The sequence below is a fragment of the Pseudonaja textilis genome, chromosome 1 (genome assembly GCF_049901715.1).
Source record: "Pseudonaja textilis isolate UNSWEBS1 chromosome 1, rPseTex1.2, whole genome shotgun sequence".
Taxonomy (NCBI): Eukaryota; Metazoa; Chordata; class Lepidosauria; order Squamata; family Elapidae; genus Pseudonaja; species Pseudonaja textilis.
The window spans coordinates 307076173-307099044 of record NC_141990.1 but is presented as its reverse complement, the minus strand read 5'-3'; the positions used below and the strand labels follow the sequence as shown (position 1 = coordinate 307099044).

At 36.5% G+C, this 22872-nt stretch overlaps 1 protein-coding gene across 1 annotated transcript in view; it reads right to left on the bottom strand.

Moving 5' to 3' along the window:
- Positions 1–8855: 8855 nt before the first annotated feature.
- PELI2 (pellino E3 ubiquitin protein ligase family member 2) overlaps positions 8856–22872 on the bottom strand; it is a 48954-nt gene continuing 34937 nt past the window's right edge. Inside the window, exons 3-6 of the mRNA XM_026698686.2 lie at positions 21208–21309; positions 16411–16608; positions 14694–14882; positions 8856–12416 (exon numbers count right to left, since the gene is read on the bottom strand). Coding sequence (XP_026554471.1) covers positions 11850–12416; positions 14694–14882; positions 16411–16608; positions 21208–21309 — 1056 coding nt within the window. The 3' untranslated portion in view covers positions 8856–11849. The remainder of the gene's footprint in view (positions 12417–14693; positions 14883–16410; positions 16609–21207; positions 21310–22872) is intronic.

Below are 22872 nucleotides of genomic sequence, written 5' to 3'. Positions count from 1 at the left end.
CAAGTTTTTCAAATTTTAATCCACAAAAAAGAGAAAAATATGAAATTTTAATCCAAGGTAAAAAGGCCAACAATAAAAAGCCAAAAGTGAGAGAAAAAAGAAAAAAATTCTTCAAATTCTTCCTGACCTTAGTCCAATAAAAAAAAAAAAAAACCATAAAAAAAAGTAACAGTAAAAATAAAAACCCAATAATAATAATAAACAAGACAAAGCCAAAAAGGAAGAAGGGAAGAAGAAAAAGAAAAAACAAAAACAAAACAAAAACCAAGAAAAATAAGTTTCTTCAGATTCCACACCTTAGTCCAGCCAGAAAAAAAAAGAAAAAAAAGAAAAACCTCAATTAAAAAAGGAAAAAGAAATAGTCCGCTAATGTACATTAAAAAAAAAAGGAAAAAGAGAAAACAGGATCCAAATAGGCAAAAGAAAAAAATAAAATCAGTTAAATCAAAATAAAATATAAGTAGAAAAAAGAAATTCAGAGGCTTCCTTTGCAAATAAATCAAGCTTAAAAGTCAGGACCTTGATGTTAGTGAAGGGGTTGGCAGAACTCAAAAAAAACAACAACACTGCACTCTATTTAATTATCCAAGGCTCTAATTATAACTCCTTCTCTTTCCCACAAGCTTCAAAGCTGAGCCATGTATATCCAGAAAGACACCTGTAATAATATTCCACAAAGTGCTTTCCTCTATCTTATCAGGGGATGTCCTTGAGAAGAAGAGTCTATTTTTCTTTTTTTTAAATATTTCCGAGCCTCTAGGTGGCAGTGTTACAAAGTATCATAGTTCTCACTTTCCCCCTCCTCTCTTAAGGGAAAGCCGCTTGCAATACACAAAACAAAAACCGAAAAATCAAACAAAATCAAGAGAAGCTTCTAGCCCAGAAAAAAAAAAAATAAAAAGTCCAGAAGAAGAATAAAACATATGAATATATAGAAAAAGAAAACAGTCCAGTTATCCAATAAGTAACAATAGAGTCCGGAAGCAAAGAAAAGAAAAAAATGGATTCTCTCTTTGACGTTTCCCTAAAAAACGCCGCTAAATCAATTTTGTCAAAAAACAAAACAAAAATCACACAGGTTTCTTCAGATAATTAGAGTAAACTTTCCAAATTCAAAAATTAAATAAAAAAAAGAAGTTCTCACCCAACCGACAAACTCTTTCTCAAACTCTTTCCGTCTGGAGTCGCCCCGGCCTCAGCAGCATGGGGGCTGCCTCTCCGCCGCTGGCAAGAAGAGCTTCACCCGGGCTCTCCAGGGATTTTGCGGTATCCCCGGAATCCTCAGGATATGCTCTTCACGATGGCTGTCCCTACGGGACAGCGTAGGTCCGTGGACCGGCCAGTGGCGGAGATATCGGCTGCAATCGAGGAACTCGATTGCAGACCGTATCGCCACGGCGCAAGCTCCTCCCATCTCCCCAGACAGACGATCTTATAGTAACAGCAAAAGTAAAATTACCACAGAACAAATTGCATCCAGTCCCACAGATGTTATCATGTGCCTCCCTTGATTTGTAGGCAATTAACAGGTAGCATAGTGGTTAGAGTGCAGTACTGCAGGCTATTTCTGCTGACTTCTGGCTGCCTGCAATTTGGCAGTTCAAATCTCACGAGGCTCAAGGTTGACTCAGCCTTCCATCCTTCCAAAGTGGATAAAATGAGCAGCCAGGTTGTTGGGGAAAATATGCTGACTCTGTAAACTGATTAGAGAGGGCTGTAACACATTGTAAAGGGTATATAAGTTTAAGTGCTATTGCTAATGTAATTCCCTGCCCAGTGGAACCATCAGAGTATCTTTTTATTAAAAGGCAAATAATTGAAATTGCTTACCATTGCTTTCTGTAGTTGCAAGATGTTTTCTACAAACCCAGTTTATCATTGTCACTTTGGAAGGGGAGGCAGGTGAGCATACTTCAAAACAATCCATTGAACTGCAACAGGTACATCATTTTCAAAAATGTCTGTGAAGCAGATCAGGGATTGCAAATAAAGATGGTGTTAGAAAATGAGTGATTACAGAATTTTCCAATTTATTTTTTGTTTTGATTAAACAAAAATAGTAGCATGTAGACTGAATCGAACAAAGGATATGGCTACCGCTTGTAAATTAATCTCTAGCTTATTAAAAAGTGCTGTATGAACATCTTAATTGATCAAAGCCTTATTGGATGGTGGAGATTACCATCTATGGACACATCTGCAGTGATCATGGTGTATAGAAGATGTGATGGAATTGGTTTTGGACTCCACAATATACCAACTTAAGTATAAGAAGAGTATAGGCTAGACCAGGGGTGTCCAACCTTTCACCTTCCCTGGGCCACATTAGAAGATGAAAATTTGGTTTGGGCCGCACATAAAATAAAATAACAGTAACAATACCTGATCATCCAAAAAAACCATAGAAAACATAGTTAACATATTAAATTTATTTGGAAATGAAGTTAGTGAGATGTTTTTATTATTAATTATTTATTAAAAATTATTTATTTTTTATCACGGTTTTTTTATCATGGTTTATTTTCCGGCCAAATTTTGCGGGGCGGGGGGGGAGAAAGCTCGCCCGCCTCGCACCTACCTCTCCTCCTGCAAATGGCCTGGCTGGATGAGGCAGGACTGGAAGGCAGAAGCAGCAGCAGCGGCGGGGGCAGAAGCAGCGGCGGGGGCAGAAGCAGCAGTGGTGGTGGGGGCAGAAGCAGAGGCGGAGGGGGCAGAAGCGGCAGCGACGGCAGGGGCAGAAGTGGCAGCGGGGGCAGAAGCGATGGGGACAGAAGCGGCAGCGATGGCGGTGGTGGCAACAGCAGGAGGTGGCGCTCTGACGGCGCCTGCTTTTTCTGTTGCTGCTTGGCCTGGTGCTCGCCTCGCCCTGCCTCACGCCTGCTTCTCCTCCTCCTCCTCACTGGCTCTGGCACAAAGGTTGGGGTGGGCACTGGGCCACATTACAAGGTGACCTGGGCCGCATGCGGCCCTTGGGCCGCAGGTTGGACAAACCTGGGCTAGACCATGAATTACGAATGAAAGAAAGTAGGTATGTTTCCCTAAAATTAACAAAAAGAATATGTACTATAAACAAAGGTGGAGCATTTAGTAGACATATGGAAGTAAAAAAAAGTTTAATTATGAATGATGAGAGAATTGATATTAAGCAATTATGGGTGCATATAAAAATAGGCATTCAGAAGTTAGTGGTATGTTTTGAACAGAGGAATACTGAATTGTTTAAATATAATGAATAAAAAATGGCCTACACAAAATAAGTACTTTGAGATTGTTTGATCATATAGAGAAAATTAGTAAGAACTAATTCTGAATTATAAAACAAATAGAGGAAGGCAGAATGAATGGGTCAAGAGAAAGGGGAAGACTGAGATGACAGTTGAACCTGATGAAATTCTTCAGAAAAAGGAACTGATTGGCAGGGAACAATATATTAAGGATGGCTTGAATGGTATAAAGCAGGGGTCTCCAACCTTGGCAACTTTAAGCCTGGAGGACTTCAACTCCCAGAATTTCCCAGCCAGCTTTGCTTTGCTGGCTGGGGAATTCTGGGAGTTGAAGTCCTCCAGGCTTAAAGTTGCCAAGGTTGGAGACCCCTGGTATAAAGCAAGGGTGTCAAACTCACGTTGTGATGGTGGTGTCACATAACATATTGGGACTTTCCCCCCTTTGCTAAACTGGGGGTCGGCGTGGCCAGCGTGTGGCGCATCCAGCCCGTGGGCCGGGAGTTGAGAGAGAAGTGCATATGATTACTCTTGGTGTTAGCAATATATATTTTCTTACTTTTTTGGCTGTTACTTTTTACTATGTTTCTAGTTTGTGTAATATTGCTCACCCCCAAAAGAATAGTATGATTAAGTTTGGAGGGAGAATGAAGACAAGTTGATGTCTGTGAACAAAATGGCCACTATGGAAACTGGACTCCTCACTTCTGCTCTTGGGTTTCATTTGGCACAAGGCTTTTTTTTTTTCACTCACAACTGTAATTCTGTAAAACCCCACAAAATCTGGCTTCTAAGTCTTAAATCACCTGGCTTGTATTCTTTTTTTCTCTTTTATAAAATATATTTTTATTTACTTATTGGCTTGTATTCTTAAGAACAGTCGCATTAAAAAAATTGTCCTGAAAATGAATTTTCACTTGCAAGTATATTGAACGTACATGCAAAACTATATGCAATAAACAGTCTGAATGACCTGTTAAATCTTGTTATGGCACTTGGAGAAAATTTTCAGGTGAGGAGCAGTTGTAGTAAGATGTAAAAAATTTCTGCTGCTTGGTCTTAACATATATCTATTATTATTAATGGTCTTTATGGTAAATTTCACTGCTATGTTCTTTTTATCTTGAAATCTCATATATAAGAACTTCCACCATTAATGTATTCCTTTCCAGAATTCTTAATGGCGATGGGTCCAATTTGCTCCAAAGGACCAACACAGCTAAGATTCAGATCTCTATGCACCAGGTATTCTAATAACCATTTATTTGATTGCCTTAAAGAGAAATGCTGACTTTAATTCACAAACCAAACATTGCATTCCTGTTACAGCTTTGAAATATGAAGAATAAAAAAGGAGTCAAGAGATAATACTGGAATACTATTTTATTTTTCCCCTCCTGTAAAATGGCTTGTACTTCCAAAACATACAAGTTAAATTATGTTAATATTCATTCACACTGTTGTACAAAAGGCCAATTTCACAAATATAATTCTGAACATTAACAGCTGATAAAACTCTGAAGTCAATATTGCCATTTCCATCTTTCAAGTGGGTTTGTCCAAAATAAGATCTCTAGGAATGGTTTTGATTGAGTTCCATATATGCGCCTTACAATTTAGTCTTCTTACTAGGCAATGAATTACCTAACATAGGAAAAAGGTGTTACATTAAAAAATTAAGTTAGATAATTATTTGAATAACTTTTATACCAGGATGAGTTTCTTGCATATTTGTTTTACCAAGCCTGATCAACAGCTAAGACAATATTTTCAATATGCTGCTACTATAAAGCTAAGAGTCTCCCCTACATGTATTAGAGAGGGGTTTTTTTTTAGTAAGATGCCAAATGATTGCTTGTTCATCATTACTGATATCCCCCCACCCACAACTTCTAAGTGGGAAATCTTGATTATATTTTATAGGTGTGGAAAATGTGGCTGAGCTACAACCTGCATTAGCCCTCTCTACTATAGATGTGGACTGATTAAAGCATGATCTAGTAACAGATAATAGTGACCTGAAAATACCATTTAAGAGAGGCCCAGATTCCTATCAAGATTCCAGGGAACACTGTTTTCATAGGACAGAATGCCCCAAAGCCTAGCTAACACCCAAACAAATCAATGCCCACTCTAGTGTGCAGATTGGTGACTTTTATTTCTAGGTGAAGAGGGTCATCAAGAAACTTGTAATCAGATAAATTCAACATTAAAATAGTGTATAAAAAGGGTCTCCAAATCTAAAGAATAACTAGACAGGTACCTACAGTAATATGTCGAACACAAATTTGTTTTTAATTTTATGGAATAAACCAATAATATACATTTTTCCTATTCCAAATCATTTAAAGATACAAGACAACTTAGAATCATTTAAGACTTTAAGGTTACTATAATGGTTGCCTGCATAGAATGGATTTTCTGTAGGAATGTGCAAACCGTTCCATGCACGGAACAACTGTATTGAGTAGCCAATATTCTAAGTGAACCATGCATGTTTTGTAATCTTTGGACTATATATGGAACAAAACAATGCTGTTCCACACAATAGTTTGTGGAAGAGGAGGGAGATTGGAGGCAGGCAGGTGGTTGGAGTATGATACCCAGAGCTACTAGAAGAGGGCCTTACCCTACTCATTCTGTAACACCACTCCTGTATTTTTATGGGTTCCTTCTAAAGTGTTGTTTCATCCAAAATCCAGAACAATGAAAACTTTCAAACAACATGTTTTCTGTTTTGCACATATTTGAAGTTTGATGAAGACCTGATTTTGGTATGATCAGTTACATGCCCATTTTCAGGTTCTTAAACTATTTTTAACTGATTAGTAAGCCATCATGTTGTAAGAGTACAAGCCCCAATTCAATTCATGATACTCCTACTCAAAAGTATTTTTAACACTGGGAGTTTGAAAAAAACATCCAGAAATGTATGTCAAAACTACCGCAAGAATGCATTTAAAATAAGTATTACCAACTATTGATATTCATATGGAAAGGAACTAGTGAAAAGTATTTCTTTTTCCTCTGAACAGCTTCTTGGTAATTATCCCAGCTGTTGATGCAATCTTTCAACAGTCATATTTTCACCTTTGACCCCAGCAGGAATTCATCCTGATCAATTACCAGCCATACTGATTGTTATTAAAATAACATAATGCCAACAACAATTACAATACTTTGATATCCAGATGTTCCATACTGCACTGCCTCCTTTTATGTTCTCTAGCTCTGCTTCTGTGCTTACTAGATGTACTCACTAAACTATAAGATGCCTCTCAGTGAAGCAAAGAGATTTTGTGTGTGTGTACGGTATCGCAACAATCTAGGTTGTTTTATTAAATATCAGCTTTCCAACTAATTAAAACATCACCTTAAGAAAAATTTAGGACTATTTAAGATTTTTTAATGAAAGGAAGCTACTATCCTATTTCAATGTTTCAGAGATATTTGACCATAGGATTAACTTAAGTCCTTTTTTAAAATAATTTTTGGAATGAATGCTAAATTACATTGAACAACTATCAATTTCTTCAATCAGATTCAGCTCTGTAAAAGCACATGTACTAGAGGGAATCATCTGAGTTTGCTTGAAGCAATCTCCATGAAACAGTCTGCCTTCTTAAATCCATCACAGTGAACTGAATGGCTTAACATTCATAATCTCTTTATAGAAATTATTAACTGTTCCTGTGCCATTGTCTGGAAACTATAAGAAGATATGAGCATAAACAAGAAAATGGATACACAGCACAAATATCTGAAGTCATTTAGACAGTAATGAATTAGTATAGTAAAAATGGATAATCGCATTGCTTTTAGTGCAAATAGCATAGGCAAATCCATCAACTGACAAACAATTATTGCTGTTATGGAACAATGAATCCTTTCAATAGCATAAAACAAATCTGAGGTTTTGCAGTTTCTAAACTGGCACTGTTTAATGACCCATGGGACTTATAACTATATATGCATATAATAAAATGTTCTTATTTACTTAACAAACAGGAGAGCAAAACATGTATCTTGACTTATTTGCACAGGTCAACCTGTTCAAATTTATTTTTGTATTTGCAATTTACTTGACAGAAAGGGATTCTTAAAAACCTCATGAAGTTTCAGAAAAATCTAGCATATTTTTTTCCTGAAATTCAAATTGTAGGGACAACTAAGACTTCAGAAGGTCTGGTGTTTCTAAGGAACCAAATACCCCAGCAATGAAATAAATAATTATTGAGTTCTAGAGCAGAGAAGCTAACACAAAAACACAGAAACATTGCCTCAGTGTCTAAGAAGAGAAATTGTCCAGAGAGAATTACAAGATTTCAGTTAATATTTTATATCAACCTTAGTGGATCTCCCAACACAGGTTAGCGTGACTTGCATTGATTTTTTAATAAATATTCTTCAAGATTTTTTTCAATTGGCTATTGGAAGGAGCAGGGAAGAAAAAGTTTGCACATGCTTCGAATTCATTTTATACGGCAGTTTTTCTTAACCTGGCATCCTTCAGATGTATCAGAACTACAATTTCCAAAAATCTTTGTAACCTCAAGGACTGAGAATCCCTGGGGGTTAGAGTCCCAACACATCTGGAAGCATCAGATTAAATAACCTTTCTTTAAAGGATAAAAGCTCCAATTTATTTCAAAATATATAAATTTTTAAGTTTTATTTTAGAGAAAACCCACTGGAAAGTGTCGCATAGATCAATTTAACATATCTCAAGCAATTTTGGCCAGTTCCTGTATATACTTTGAATCTATGTCCAACTGGGTGGGGTAGGGGTGTTGACATCATGCAAGTAGTATTAAAACAAAAGCATTTCAACTTCCCCAAACATATTTTAAAACAAAGATCAGACTCATGCTTATCTTTCTAGAAAAGTGCCAAAATATTTCTAAACTACTCCATGACCAAGGAATGAGTCAAGATTTCTCAATCTGACATTAAAAAATGACAGAAAAAGAAGATTGATGATAGTAAGCACCACTGCATACATTCAAAAGAAAATTTTAAGGAGCGTAATGCTGGTTGAGTTTGCATGACATTTGAAATTATAAAGTATTCAACCACATTTTAGTTTAGAGTTTTGTACAATTTAGTCTGTGTTACCACTTTTAGGTGAGCCCTATAAACCCATAGAGTCAGGTGAAGCATGTCACACAATTATGTCCATTTAAGTAAAATATAGACTGAAAATGACTGATTGAAAGAGTACACTAAGAAATTCATAGCTCTTTGGGGAAAAGTTCAACATGAAATGAGACAATCATTTAAAACATGCAAAAAAAGCCACTTAGTGGCTTGTTTTGCGTTAGAGTTGTCTTATTCTTAAAAATGCACACAATTTTCAATGCTCCCTTTCATCCCTTCAACCTGGAATCCAAAACAAATATCTTCTATTTGTGTCTGGCAAGCCTGAGGCACTGAAGAACCATAATTGGATAGTTTAGATTGGAAAGAACCGAGGGATTACTAAACAAGAATTACATTTCAAAGGAAGAACATGAACATGTAGATTACAGGCTTATTACAAGCAAAAAATGTTTTCCTATATGGGAAATGACAGAGTTGTATAATATGTGAGCCAATAAACAAAATTTAAAATAAGACACAAAGCACACTTTGAAGTAAGTTTGTATAACAAGTTTTAAATTCTATTCAGACAACACTGACAAAGACACTGCTTCAAAAATCTTAACTTGTAGAAAATATTATTGCTGACAGAATTCTGGAGAACAATATTCAAAATAGTTTTTAAAATTCCAAAAGCTTAAAAGAGGAAGAGACTGAGAATGCTCTTTCAATAAATCACACTGGCAAATTGAATAGGGAATGTTTCATATAGCCAATAGCTCTCTGAAACAGAAAGAGGAGCCAAATCAAATTCTGTAATGTATAAGGAAAAATGGGATTCAGACTCCCAGTTTGAGGAAATATGGGTTTTTTTTTCTATACATGCTGCTCAGGTTACAAAAGGATTCAGAACTGCAGAATGAGTGGGTTCATGTGACCCATTAAAAAGAAAAATATATATCTGGAACAACTTTCATTGCTGGAGCAATTAGTAGAGTATAGGATCTCCATATAACCTTGTATATAACATTGTCAAACATGGCAACCATGTTTCTTTTTTCACCTTTTAAAGTAACAAGGAGAATAGGTTTTAACTTTGATTTTACAGCATTTCACGAATTAACAGGAAGTTATATAAAGAACTAAAAGTACTTGTGTTAAAAGATAACAGCTAATCAAGATTTGAGTTGCATGTTTTATCATGAAATTAGAGCAAGGTGCTAACTCGTTTAGAAGGCACTAATACAAAATGTTTTGAAAATAACTGGCTCTCCCAATCTATCACATGGGCTAGATAAGCTAGAGCATGGTATTTGATGCAATATACTGCAGTAAGTAAAATCCTTTTAGACAAAGAGAAACTAATGTTTCTAATTAAAAATACTGAACTTTTTATACAGGAAAAGTGTATTAAACATCAGCAAATAAAAACATGTCAATGAGCATGGACATGTGAAGTGTTTAAAAGGTTAACTTACTATAAAGTATTATGTTTTAACTATGAACAGGCCAATTCAAGTGTATGTGTATGTATATATGTTTGTTAATATATTAAACTCATATAACTTATATACTTAAACAAAGGACAAAGTAAACCAATGGACTGTTCTGCATTTTAACAGGTAATCCAAAATGCAAGATTTACTTCAAGACGTGTAATTAATTTCTCTTTGGTAGGGACTAACTTTTTCATGGCAATATGAAAAATTGAATAAATTTGATAGCATGAGTATAAAACAAAAATAAAACAACAATGACATTTCTATCACAAAACAACAATGAAGTACATGTAAAATAATTCTCAAAATGAGCAGTAATTTGTCCCGTTTCCTATCCACCATTCCTCCTATACTAAATCAAGAATTTCAAGTTACTTAAGACATGAATTGATCCTAAACATATAAAAGGTTTTTTTTAGATGCAACTGCTAAATTAAATTAATAGAAGGAAGAAAAGAAAAATAGCAAACCAAACATTAACAAGTCAACCATATTATTAGAAAAGATTTGCACATTATGGGAAACATAAAAGAAGCAGGTGCTACAAAACCACCTATTTTAAATTATTATTTCAAAATGATTGCCAAGAATTTAAACATGTGAATTATGCAGAATTTTCTGCAATTGGTTAAGACTGAAGAGGGCATCAAACTGATTATAAGATCAAGGGCAGTTTGTGTATGTTCTACAAAAAATTATCCAAAACTTCCCACTACTGTAGAAAGTTAAACTACTGAAAAACTGGATTAATAAGTTGCTACATTTTCATTTGCTCACAGGTCCCAGACATGCAAGGGCAAGTTAATACAAGTAAATCCAAAAGGCAGAATTAGAAAGAGACGAAACTGTTAAGATGGTACAAATAGGTAGATATGCATGAACATTATAAACGACACCAGATGCAAAACTGAAAAAGACTTGTTATACATTGCGACTTATGACCGTTGAATTTATATGAGATACATTTAGCATCACTACACTGGTGGGAGAACCACTTTGCCCATGGTGCCGCAAGAGCACCATAAAAGAATCAGACGCAAGCAGGACCAACCAAGCTAGGAAGAACAAGCATGAAAAGATTATTAGCACATGGTAAGAGCCATGAGTACTATGGAAAAAGAAATATGGTTCTTACGTTACTGTGATAATTGGTCTAATGCTAATCCTTAACAGGACCGTTCTGTGCTGAGTTAATTTAGTAAAATACAGGGCAGAATGATAGTACTGTTCCTGCTACTGATAGATAACAGAGTTGGTTCAGAGGAGTCAGAAGCGAAGAAAAAAATGTTCATTTTGCATACACCACCTTAAACTTAGGTTGGAGTAACCTGTTCCTCAAACATCCCCTATTAGTTTTACGAGTATTGTTTAACATAGGAACTTTTATTTGAAGGAAAGAAAAATAACACAGAAAGCCAGAGATCCCCAACTTTCAAGTAACTATGTCTCTTGGACAGCTATATTAGACAACACTGCAGAATCTCATAATATTTTGTGCTATGCTGATAAAGCCAATCTTTTATGTTCACTCTATGTTCAATGTATTAAGTGAATACTCACCTAGTTTTACTCAAACATTTGATACATCCTCTTTGAGAATGAATTATTCAAGTTAACTATATTGCAAATTAAAAAGAGAGGACAAATTACATTCTGTTTGCTTCTTTTAGATTGAAAAAATATGTGTTTTAAAGGCTTGTCAAAGTGTAGAAGAAAACATTTCTGTTAAAAAATCCAATATTAAAAAAATCATTAAGACACTGGTATTTTTCTTCTAATCTTACAAATCTTACAAATATACTACAGCTTAACCCAAAAAGGTGTCATCATGAACATGCTGCTGTTCAGCATGCAATGCCACTGATAACTGTTTGGTTCCAGGTATCAAAATAACTTCACATCTCAGCTGCTAATCCCACCCCAAAGCCCTCATTAATAACAATCTTATTTTGTAAAAAAGGTAAAATCTAGAGTTAGTGGCAATTCTTTATCTTCACAGTAAATTGTTAACAAAGTGAGCTGTATAATGGACATCTGTAAAATGGCATTATCAGTCAATTGGACCCTGAAAAATAAGCTTGATGCAGTTCTGATCTCCAGACAGCTGGATAGCACAGAAAGGGCAGGCAGCATGGAATGCGTGAGTACCATGTGGCAATGGGATCTGAGACCAGTATTTGGCAGATTTTTCTGAGCATACATGCCCACAAGGGGTGAAAGCATAAGTTGGTGGACCAGCATCAACATAAAAGCCTGCCTCACACCCAAGCCAAAGAGGGACATATGGACCAACAGTTCTGCACATGGGACATTCCCGCTCATTGGCTTCGGTGTCACTGCGGTGTCCCCAGTTATGGTAACCGTGGACATGTCCACAGCTGAGGTAAGCCCATGGTTGTTTTTCTTCTACCACTTCTTTACGGTTAATGCTAGGAAAAGCCAGTGTATTCAGTCCCACGGGGCACTGGGGCCTTGCAGCATTGATTTCTTGTCGTAAAGCCTCTATGTGTTTCTGAGTTGGTGTGTGAAATAAGCCATCTGCTGTTCTCCACAAGAGTGTGGCTCCACATAGATCAATGAGAGAACCATCTTGTAGGATGTTGGTTTCATTTTCCACCTAAAACGCCAGGCAGAAAAAAAGAACAATTTGAAAATTATTCCTTTCGCAACATTCCCCCACACTTCTGGAAGCAATGAAACTTTCATTCTCTTCTTTGAATTCTTATATTATGATGAGCCATCCAGCCTTCTCTTTTTCTTGTGTAGAATACAATGGCATTTGTACAGTAAAAGCTAAAGCAATGGACAATTATGTTTTTATTATTTTAGCAGATTCTTTTCTAACTTCTGCATTCTTAAGAGCTGTAAGTTCATTCTACTAGAATTTCCTTGAAAACACACTTCCCAGTATCAATCCATCTGATTTATAAGCTGCCCCCATTAGCCGAGTCTAATAGTCCCAAAGGTGCTTTTTCATGACCTGGATAACTGAGAATCTCCATAGACACCTAATAATGAGTCACAAACATATTCAAATAATAAAACAAGTAGAAAAATGCTTGTCTGAGGGCCTATTGAGTGCAAGCCACATTCCAAGGCTTGTAGAAACAACAACAGTGTTGTGACTGTGCGGACTCTGGAAGAGTGAATAGGTGATACTATCTCACAGGACAGATAAAGCTACAGAAAAGAACCATCTCTGAGATCTGACAGCATTTTAACGATGGATCCTGAAGCATCCCACTATATTAGATTTTATAGGATGGGAAACATAAACATAAGAGGTGTTCCCTAGATCATCAGGCGTCAAGCCACAAAGAAGTTTTTATACCCACTTCTTGTTTAGCAACTTCAGTCACAACCATTTGCAATATGACAGTAATCAAAATCATTTTTTAGCCAATGAAGCATTTACTGTAAAATTTCATGCATCTTATAATGCATGGAGGAATGAGTAACTATACAACTTTATCTGATTGACAGGTCAGCAATCAGTGATCTTCAGTTTCTTTCTCTCTCATGTATTCACTTAGTGACCACTTGGTCATTGGAATGGAACTCTGTCACTTAAATGAGGAGTGGGTGTAAATGAGGACGAACACTTTTGAATTCCACCTATTTGCTGATTAGCAGCCAGTATAGCTTGTGGAGCAGAAGTGAACCTAGAATGTTTCAAGGTATACCCATATCCATTCACAACTCTACAATCTGGACGAAATGTGGTTACCAAATAGTCTTCAAGGGCAGCCCATGTATATAGCACACTGCAACAGTCCAAGCACATGAGTGACTTTATGTAGTACCTCCCAATTCAAGAACAAATCTGTGTATCTTTATGTAAGCTACACTGATTTCCAGTCTGCCTCTGTGTGCAAACCAAGGTGCTAGTTATCATCCTCAATGCCCAAGGTAATGTAATTTGCAGCATTCCTCGATTCTTATGGTCTCCATCCATTTCACCAGATCCAGTAGGTTAGGCATGCTTAAAGTCCCCTTTGCTAAACAGTGTGTCTATCTGGACTTCTTTTCCTGCAAATCCCTGAATGGCTTCTCGTTCAGGAGGTAAAATGGTTCTGTTGTAATGGTTTTCAGGTGGATTCGTGTTTTCTGCATTCTTATTTACCATTGCAAAGTATGTTGTCTCATTCGTTAAACTTCTTTTGAACAAACTTTACTGTTTGTTTAACTAAAAACCACTTTAATGTTCTTTAATGGCTAGAAATAATTTTAAATCATATTTTTCATCATTAATTAATTAATGTTTTTCATCATTTGCTAGACCAATACTCGAATACAGCTCATCAGTCTGGAACCCACATTACGTATCTGATATTAGCACAGTTGAGAAAACCCAGAAATATTTCACAAGAAGAGTTAGTTCTCCACTCCTCTACTCATTGTAGAACACCTTATGCCACCAGACTTGAAATTCTAGACCTAGAAAACCTTGAATTACGCCGTCTTCGGTCTGATCTAAGTATGGTATATAAAATCATACACTGCAATGACTTACCTATGAAGCTGACTTACCTTCAGCTTCAACCATAACCACACAATAGATAAAAACTCAAGATTAATCGTACCAAACTTGATTGCAGGAAATACGACTTCAGCAACAGACTGGTCAATGTCTGGAATACTCTACCTGATTCTGTGGTTTCTTTCCCAAACCCCAAAAACTTTAACCTTAGACTGACCTCACCCCTTTCCTAAGAGGTCTGTAGGGGGTGTGCATAAGCACACCAACGTTCCTACCATCCCTGTCCTATTGTTTCTTTTATGTTTCTTATATGTACCCATTTCATGTATTCATAACTATGTATATACATATACCTATTATCTTGTAAGCGATTGACAAATCAAAATAAATGAATAAATAAACAAACAAACTTACTAGCTTGCCTCTTTGTTGAGCAGATCTTGTTTCCCGTAGGGTATATACATCACCGCAGACTGAAATTTCTCGCCAAACACCGGGTTTTGATTCTTCAGTGAACCCTCCTTTAGGATGCATGACTAGAACGCCATTAGTTGTTAATCCATCCATGTGTCCATCTGGATTCTTCCATTTTGCTGCTTTTTCCTAGACAAAACGCCACAACAAGAAATAAAAAAAATAAATTATTCAGGCTTTCCATACTTAAATTACCAAGTGCCTAATAGAGCCAAGTATTAGAACCACATATAAAAGGATAAATAGAAGAAAAAGAATACAGCTTGGAATCAAAACAGATTATCAGTAACTTGGACTAAATGCTGTATAACTAGTACTATTTTGCTAACAAGTTTCCTTTATCTATTTCAAATAGAAAATACGGTTGTCTTAATTAGGGGCCTTACAACAGATCATATACAGCAGCCTTTTTTGGCTTCATCTGTAAACTGCTTTAACATTTATTATGAGATGCAGAAATAACACTAGTCAACAAATAATATGTAATTGGAACTAATTATCTGAGATTAATAGGGAATAGAAGATGAAGTCTATTTAGAGATATATAGCAATTAAAAAAAGAAACCAAATATTGTTTTCAGAGAAAGAATGGACAAATTCTGACCAAACTTTCAAAGAAAGCACTGTTTGTGTTAACGAGTCAAACTTAGCTCTCATTTCTTGCTTCATTTTTTTTTATAAAAATAAAAATGTTCCTCCTTTTTACCGATACCATTGGTAATTGATCTTATTATGATCTTATTATATTATTGACTGCTTTCTTTGGTCTCTAACTCTATATACAAACTAAACATATTTAAGGTGCTCTAAGTTGGCAATGATGGAAGCAACATAAACACAGCCAAAAACCAGAGAAAGCAAACAAGCAAGTCAGCCAACTCAGCAAACGATCTACTTCTATCTGAAGTTCTGGAGAATTGCTACTAGTCAAAGTCCATAATATTGGATAAGACGATTAAGCATTCTAGAACATTCTGCATGGGTTGCATTTAAAGACCACACAGAAGGTTCAACTGATGAAAAATGCAGTGACCTGGTGCTCATGGGTGCTTGCTGTTGGACATACATTGTATCTATTTTGGAAGCCTGCAATGGCTTCCTATCAGCTTCCAAGTGCAACTTAAATTACTGGTTTTAATCTATAAAGCTTTCTATGGCTTGGTGCTGGGTTATCTACATGTCCGTATCTCTCCAGGTTCAGCACAACCATTTTGATCATGCTGGGAGAAGCAACTGGTTGCCCCTCATTTTGGGGATTTCAAGGCCCAGTTGCACTGTTTTCATCACTGCCCAACTCTCTGGAAGTGCTTTTAGCCCAAGCTCTGGAAACTTCTTAAAACACAGTTTTTCTGGAGGTGTTTGGGGGCTGATGCCAGATGCCTTTTGGCGGGCAGGTTCCTCTATTTCCACTGTTGGTTTTATTTTATCTTGTGAGTCACCAAGAGTTAGTGGGTGAATCTAGTAAGATGATAATGTGGTATATAAATACTTATATAAAAGTATGGCTATTTTCAGAACTCTTTGTTCCTATTTTTATAAAATGGATGGATTTGCAAGAAACAGCCATTGCTTTGAAATAAGCTATTATCTGAAGCAGCCTTTCATCATCTGATATAGAGGTCATGTCCTGACTTATGTGAAAACTTGGCATGCTCACCCCAAGGAATATGTTTTTGGAAGAGTCAAATCCTGCAGCAAATATTCTGGCTGTATACGGTGCATTCCGGTCACAGACAATGCGGCATGCAAACCTGGAAATAGTACTTTGGGTGATCTGAGTTTCATCGCTGTTTTGGCTGCCAGAAATCGTATCTGTTACAACAAAATCTATGGGGCTCTCTGTTGATCTGCCAACCTGAAAGAATTAATAATATATATAAAATCCGTAAGTGAAGCCCTGTGAACAAAACAACTGAACAGTTTAACTGTACTTCACACAAGTCACCCTCCCCAATTAGAAATGGGCACAGCTTAAGTCAGTGTTTCTCAACCTTGGCAACTTTAAGATGTGCGGACTTCATCTCCCAGAATTCCCCAGCCAGCATAGGATGCAGATCATCTTATATTCAATCACAAGTTGGGAGGATCTGAGGTAACAGAATAGAAAAAAGACCTCTGCCTGAGGCTTGAAAATTACAGTTAATCCTTGACTTTCAACAGTTCATTTAGTGACTGTTCAAAGTTACAACGGCACCGGAAAAAAGGGACTTATGGCTGTTTTTCACACTTATGACCAGCGCATGCTCACAGTCATGTGATCAAAATTCAGATGCTTGGCAACTGGTTCATATTTATGATGGTTGCAATGTCCTGGGGTCATGTGATCACCTTTTGCAACCGTCTGATAAGCAAAGTCAATGGAGAAGTCAGGATTCACTTAATAGCCGTGTTACTAACTTAATAGCTGCTGTCATTCACTTAACAGCTGTAGCAAGAAAGCTTGTAAAATGGGGCAAAATTCACTTAACTGTCTCACTTTACAACATAAATTTTGGGCTCAATGGTGTCATAAGTCGAGGACTACCTGTATTACATTCAATTAAATAACACTGCACTAGATGTACTGTTAGGTGCACTTGGGAATGTCTTATGTTCACAATAAATATTGTTTACCAGAAGATAACTGCATACAGGTAGTCCTCAACTTATGACCATTTGTTTAATGTCAGTTTGAATTAATGATGGCCTTGGAAAGACTTTGCATGACACACACCCCAGTCACATGGTCACAATCTGGATGTTTGGCAACCTCTTATGACAAGTTGCCCCATAATCATGTGATCACCATTTGCAATCTCTGCTGGCTTCCCCCAAAAGTCAAGCTGGCTGAGAATGTTCAAGCTGCTGCCACTTGCTGAGAAGATTCCTTCTCGTCTCTGGAGGGTGGCTGAAAGAACTCCCTGACAAAAAATTCCAGCTCCATGCTGCTTGGATTTCAGCAGAGCTCTTTCAGGCAAACCCCAAGAGAGAAAGAACTCCCTGCTGAAAGGTTTGGGCTCTCTGCCTGCTTGGATTTTGGCCAGTTCTTTTAAGACAGCCCCCAGAAACGAGAGGCAGCCAAAATCCAGGCATGATTTTCACCCTCTGAGCACAGACGCAGAATGATAAGGTAAGGCATGCAGAGTGCCTTAGGGAGGTGAGGAAGTCTCTGGGAGGAACAGTGCAGGCCCCATGTGAGTATCTCTCCACTCAGGGGCTGAAAATCATGCTTGGATTTTAGCCAGAAAGGTTTTCTATGCCTGAGCAGAGAGGCAATCACATGCAGCCTGCACCAGACCTTCCAAGGTCTTCCCCAGCCCCCTAAAGCATCCTGCATGCCTTTCCTGCAGGGGTGGGATTCTGCAGGTTCGTACCTATTCGCTAGAACTGGTTGTTAACATTCTAAGCAGTCCGGAGAACTGGTTGTTAGAAGAAATTACTGGCCTAATCCTGTAAGGAAGGCAGGAAGGAAGCATTCTGGTGTTGCTTACAGAAACTGCCTCTCCGTTAACCCTTATTACACTCTTAGCAGGACTGGACTTCCTGTCTCTGGAACTTCTCTGGAGTTTTTTTTTCCTCCTTTGCTGGTATTTTGCTTGTGTGGTGTGACCATTCAAGTTACAATGGCACTGAAAAAAGTGACTTATAGCCCTTTTTCACACTTACGACTATTGCAGCATCCCCACAGTCATGACAGGCCAGGCAAGGAGATGCATGCCTTGATGTGAGTGATGTTGAGTTAGCCATGCCCAGCTAGTCACATGACCACCAAGCCATGCCCACTAACTAAGCCACGCCCACAGAACTGATTGTTAAAAGAATTGAATCCCACCCCTGCTTTCCTGGGACTCTACTTAACAGTCTGAGAGACTGCTTAAAACTAGGAATGCCTGGATTGTGATCATTGAGCAAAACAGTCATGTGACATTTCTCTTAACTGAGATTCTGATCCCAACTGTGCTCAAAAGTTGAGGACATTTGTTTTGCCTATGTGCAAACCCTCAAAAACGTTTGCCCCATTATGTTTTATTTAAGAATATGTTATCACAGTATATTTGTTTTTGATATCATGGACTCAAATCAATAAACTTGCTACAAAAAGTATGAAATATCTGAAGCCCACATACACTTTTTAAAATCTGTGCCTGAACGATGTTTTTTCATGTAATATTCATAGAATACTGTCACAGGTGCAGTTATTGTCTAGAAATTTTATGTGTTTGATTTCCCCCTCTCCCCTTTCTTTAATAGAAGACTCAAATTAACATATACAATGCTCCATACCACCACCCCCTCCCCAAACCACCATTCTGTAATACAATTTGGTCTGAAAAATTACTATATTAAGTATTACTTTCTAGATCCATTTTTAAAAATGTATCTAGGCAACTCTTTGGGTAAAATAGCTCATTAAGTTACAGGAAAACATATCAAAACTTAGTACTATTGCTGAAGAAAAAATTGAATTGTATTTTTATAAAATTCAATATTTGCCAGATGAGTTACTTGAAAAAACCACCACACTTCCAATTTCATGCATTGTTTGCCATTCAGACATGACACTACTTTATCTGATAGTCTTCATTCTAATAGGTGAAAAATGTGAAACATATTGCTGAACACAGTGTTTTTCTCCCATTTGAATATCCATCTGACTTACTTTGTCAACTAGGAGACCAGTGTTAGAAATACGCTCCAAACAACGAGGCTGCTAACAGACAGGAAGGAGGGACAATCCCCTCCTATCTGTAGCCCACATAGAAATTCAGGGTATCTTTTTAATGGCCTTCTGTCAAGCAAATTGGTGAAAAAGTGGAACAATCTGTCCCTCTCCATCAGCCCATCACATTTCCATGCTAATTATGGAGGAAGAGGCTTCCTGTCCTAGCATGGAAATAAAGTGCACTGGCAAAGAGGGGATGAAGCAATCCAATCTGTTCACTTGCCTCAAAGCAATTCCTGGTTGTCCAGGCTACCAGAGAAGACTTAAATACTAGGCTGTTTCAGATAGTTTCCGTAGTGAAAATATGTAGTTCAGGGCTGAGTTGCTGGGTTCTTGGCATTCTCTCAGCTTGCTTTTCTTCCTACAGACATTTCATTACCAAGCTAGATAACATTATCAAGATGAGTGCACAGGGGAGTAGAGATTAATGATTGTATAAGTCAGGTATCTTGTCCTACCAGGCTTGATTGAAGAGGCATCATTTCTTACTGGATTGTTTTTGAGTTAGATATTGTTTCTTCTACGACTGTTCTTGTTTATCTAGTGTAGTTCAGGTTTACATGAGTTTTGCACCAGATATTATCAAGCAGCTCAATACTATAACTTCAGCAAGCATTATCACTGGACTGCTTATTTTGTGGCATAACTATTTTTTTACATTCTATATTAGAGTCAATGTATAGGAAGCATTTAATTGCTGAACAATGGTGAAGACAAGGGGGATATGACATGATTAAGATGGGACACCTTGTGATATGAAGCCATTCTGAGCTTTTCAAAAAATAAATAAGGTATCAAATTAACAAACAGCACTATATGTTCTGAGCTTAAAAATCACTGAAGTAGAGAAAATCATTTTTAAAAAATCCAAAGAAAAAATTGAATTAATCGACTTCCAAACAAATCTTGAAAATTAATCAAGGCATTTCTAGATGGAGTGGGGAGTTGGGGTACTTCTGTGGATCTGTTATACTGGGCATGATGTACATGGTACACATGGACACACTTTCAAAATAATATTGAGAAGATCAAAGTGTAAACAACGCAGCTACCACTAGTCTTCATTGAGAGAGCTTTCAAAAATGCCCATCCAAGTTCAGGGACATTATTCTAAGGCACTGCTCATGCGTCAACCAACTAATTTTCAAAAGCATGATCCATTAAGTACATCACAGGAAAGTGTAACTAGGAAGATAACTACAAAATAGGTTTCTTTTGCAATTGTACATAAATTGGACAGAGCCATAAATTGGACAGAGAAGCAATTAACATTTTTCTTCAACCGTTGTAATATTTTAATACAGATGATTTCATATCAAATTTGTAAAATCTGAGAAAAGTCCAATACTAGGATCAATGTCTATTCGCCTTAAAGGCAGTGTGACTGTCTCTAAAGGCCATCTACTAGGAGGCCAGTAGCTTCCTTGTGTAGTTGGTTGGTCCTATGAGAACAGACTGTTAGATTAGATCAGGAGTGTCCAACCTTGGCAACTTTAAGACTTGTGGACTTCAACTCCCAGGATTCCTCAACCAGCTTTGGACATCCCTGGATTAGATGGTCCAGGGGTCAGATCAAGTATGGTAGTGCAAATGTTCTTAATATAAAAGACAGAGACAGGGCACAGCATAAAAGCTTTCTGAGAATTAGTTTTCATATGACAAATTTCCAATCCATAAGGCACATATGAAACATTAAAATCTCTAGGAAATCTATTTTATGATACTCAAAGCATGTAATGTTAGTACACTTACCTGAAACATATCAGTATCTTTATCGTGTGTATATTCTACTACAACGGTTTGATTTCGTGACAACGTGTAGGAGATACTGTGTTGGCCCTTACAACTGATGGCCTGTAGAATAAAACATTGTCTGCTTTATTTAAATAACATTTCTGCCAGGGAAAGAACAGTATAAAACACTTCTAAATACAATTACAAACATGACTATATTCTTCAAATTGAGTTTTTAATTTTATGTATAGTACAACATATACTGCAGTTATTAAGTGTAATCATAGCAAATAAAATAAAAATAAATTTCTTGGAAACGAAGAATCATCTCCAATGTAAGATATAAACATTTATGAGATTTTGAATGGGACAGGAAGTAGAAAATACTGAGATTTATACTTCAATTAAAAAAAGCATTATCTACTTCACAAAGTTAGGAAAAGGAAGTGTCTTCCTCTGATTTCAGTCCTACAGTATTATTTTTTTGTTTTGTATCTTGTATCTACATTGGAAATACTGCTTGATAAAGATTTTCTAAAGGAAATTCATATTTTATATATGAAAATTTATTTTTTACAGATGTATTCAACATTTTATTCCAGTTTTTAAACCTACAGAAACTTTATAGATCCATTTCTTCTTGTTACTCTGTGAAAAATGCTATGAAGACTACTGGTGTAACTAAAACAGTTGAGCACAACTGAGACAAATAAATCTTAAATGTAGTAATCCAAGCCTCTCTCACTGTCTGTCTCAGTATATACCTAATTTTAAAATATTGTGTTCTCAATCCAAAAAAAAGTTTATAAAGTATAAACCAGGATTTTAAAAATCAGGGTTAACTTCAGTGATAGTAACCTGTTTTATACATAGGCAAAACCAAACTATATTATGACATAACATTATGTATCAGGCCACAAATATTTGCCTCTAGAAAAAAAAAGATAATTTTTTTACCTACTCTTCAGATGGCTTTTAAGTATAAATAATTAGATAACTTAGTATGGATTTGGAAGCTAGGCAGGATTGGGCATGGTTAGTACTAAGGACTGGAAACCACTACAACATTCCAGAGAGATATACAAGACTAAAAAGTTTTTAAAAAAACAGTCTGGAATAAGACAACAGCAAATTTATTCTATAGTATTCCTAAGAAAACCACATGGATATGTCCTTGAAGTCACCAAGAGTTCTCCTTTACTTAAAAATGATTTCCTTAAAAAAGCCCCAGTCTTTACAAGGCATATGCCCATATAAAACAGAGGCAGCATTTTCTGATTAAAGAAAGATTCATAAATAGATCAAACATTAAATATTTTAAAGCACAAATAGATATCATTGAACACTGTCATTTATCTATTGGTAAAGAAAAAATTATTGTGAAATAATGATTTAAAAAGCTAATGTTGGATAAGATTTCTATGTGTAAACTACTGACTACAATTTTTCATCTTTGTTCTTTATCCATATGAACTAGCTCCTTCCATAATAAAGAAAATGCTAAAACTATTATGTAATTGACAGATGGGTTCAATGCCTGCAACGTAGTCCAATAAGGATCTTATTAGTTAGTAATGCATATTATAGACTATGCTATTTGTGCATGTATCTATGTTTGGATAAAGTAAAAGTAAAGGTTAAGGTTTCCCCAAGTCATATCTGAATCTAAGGGTTGATGCTCAT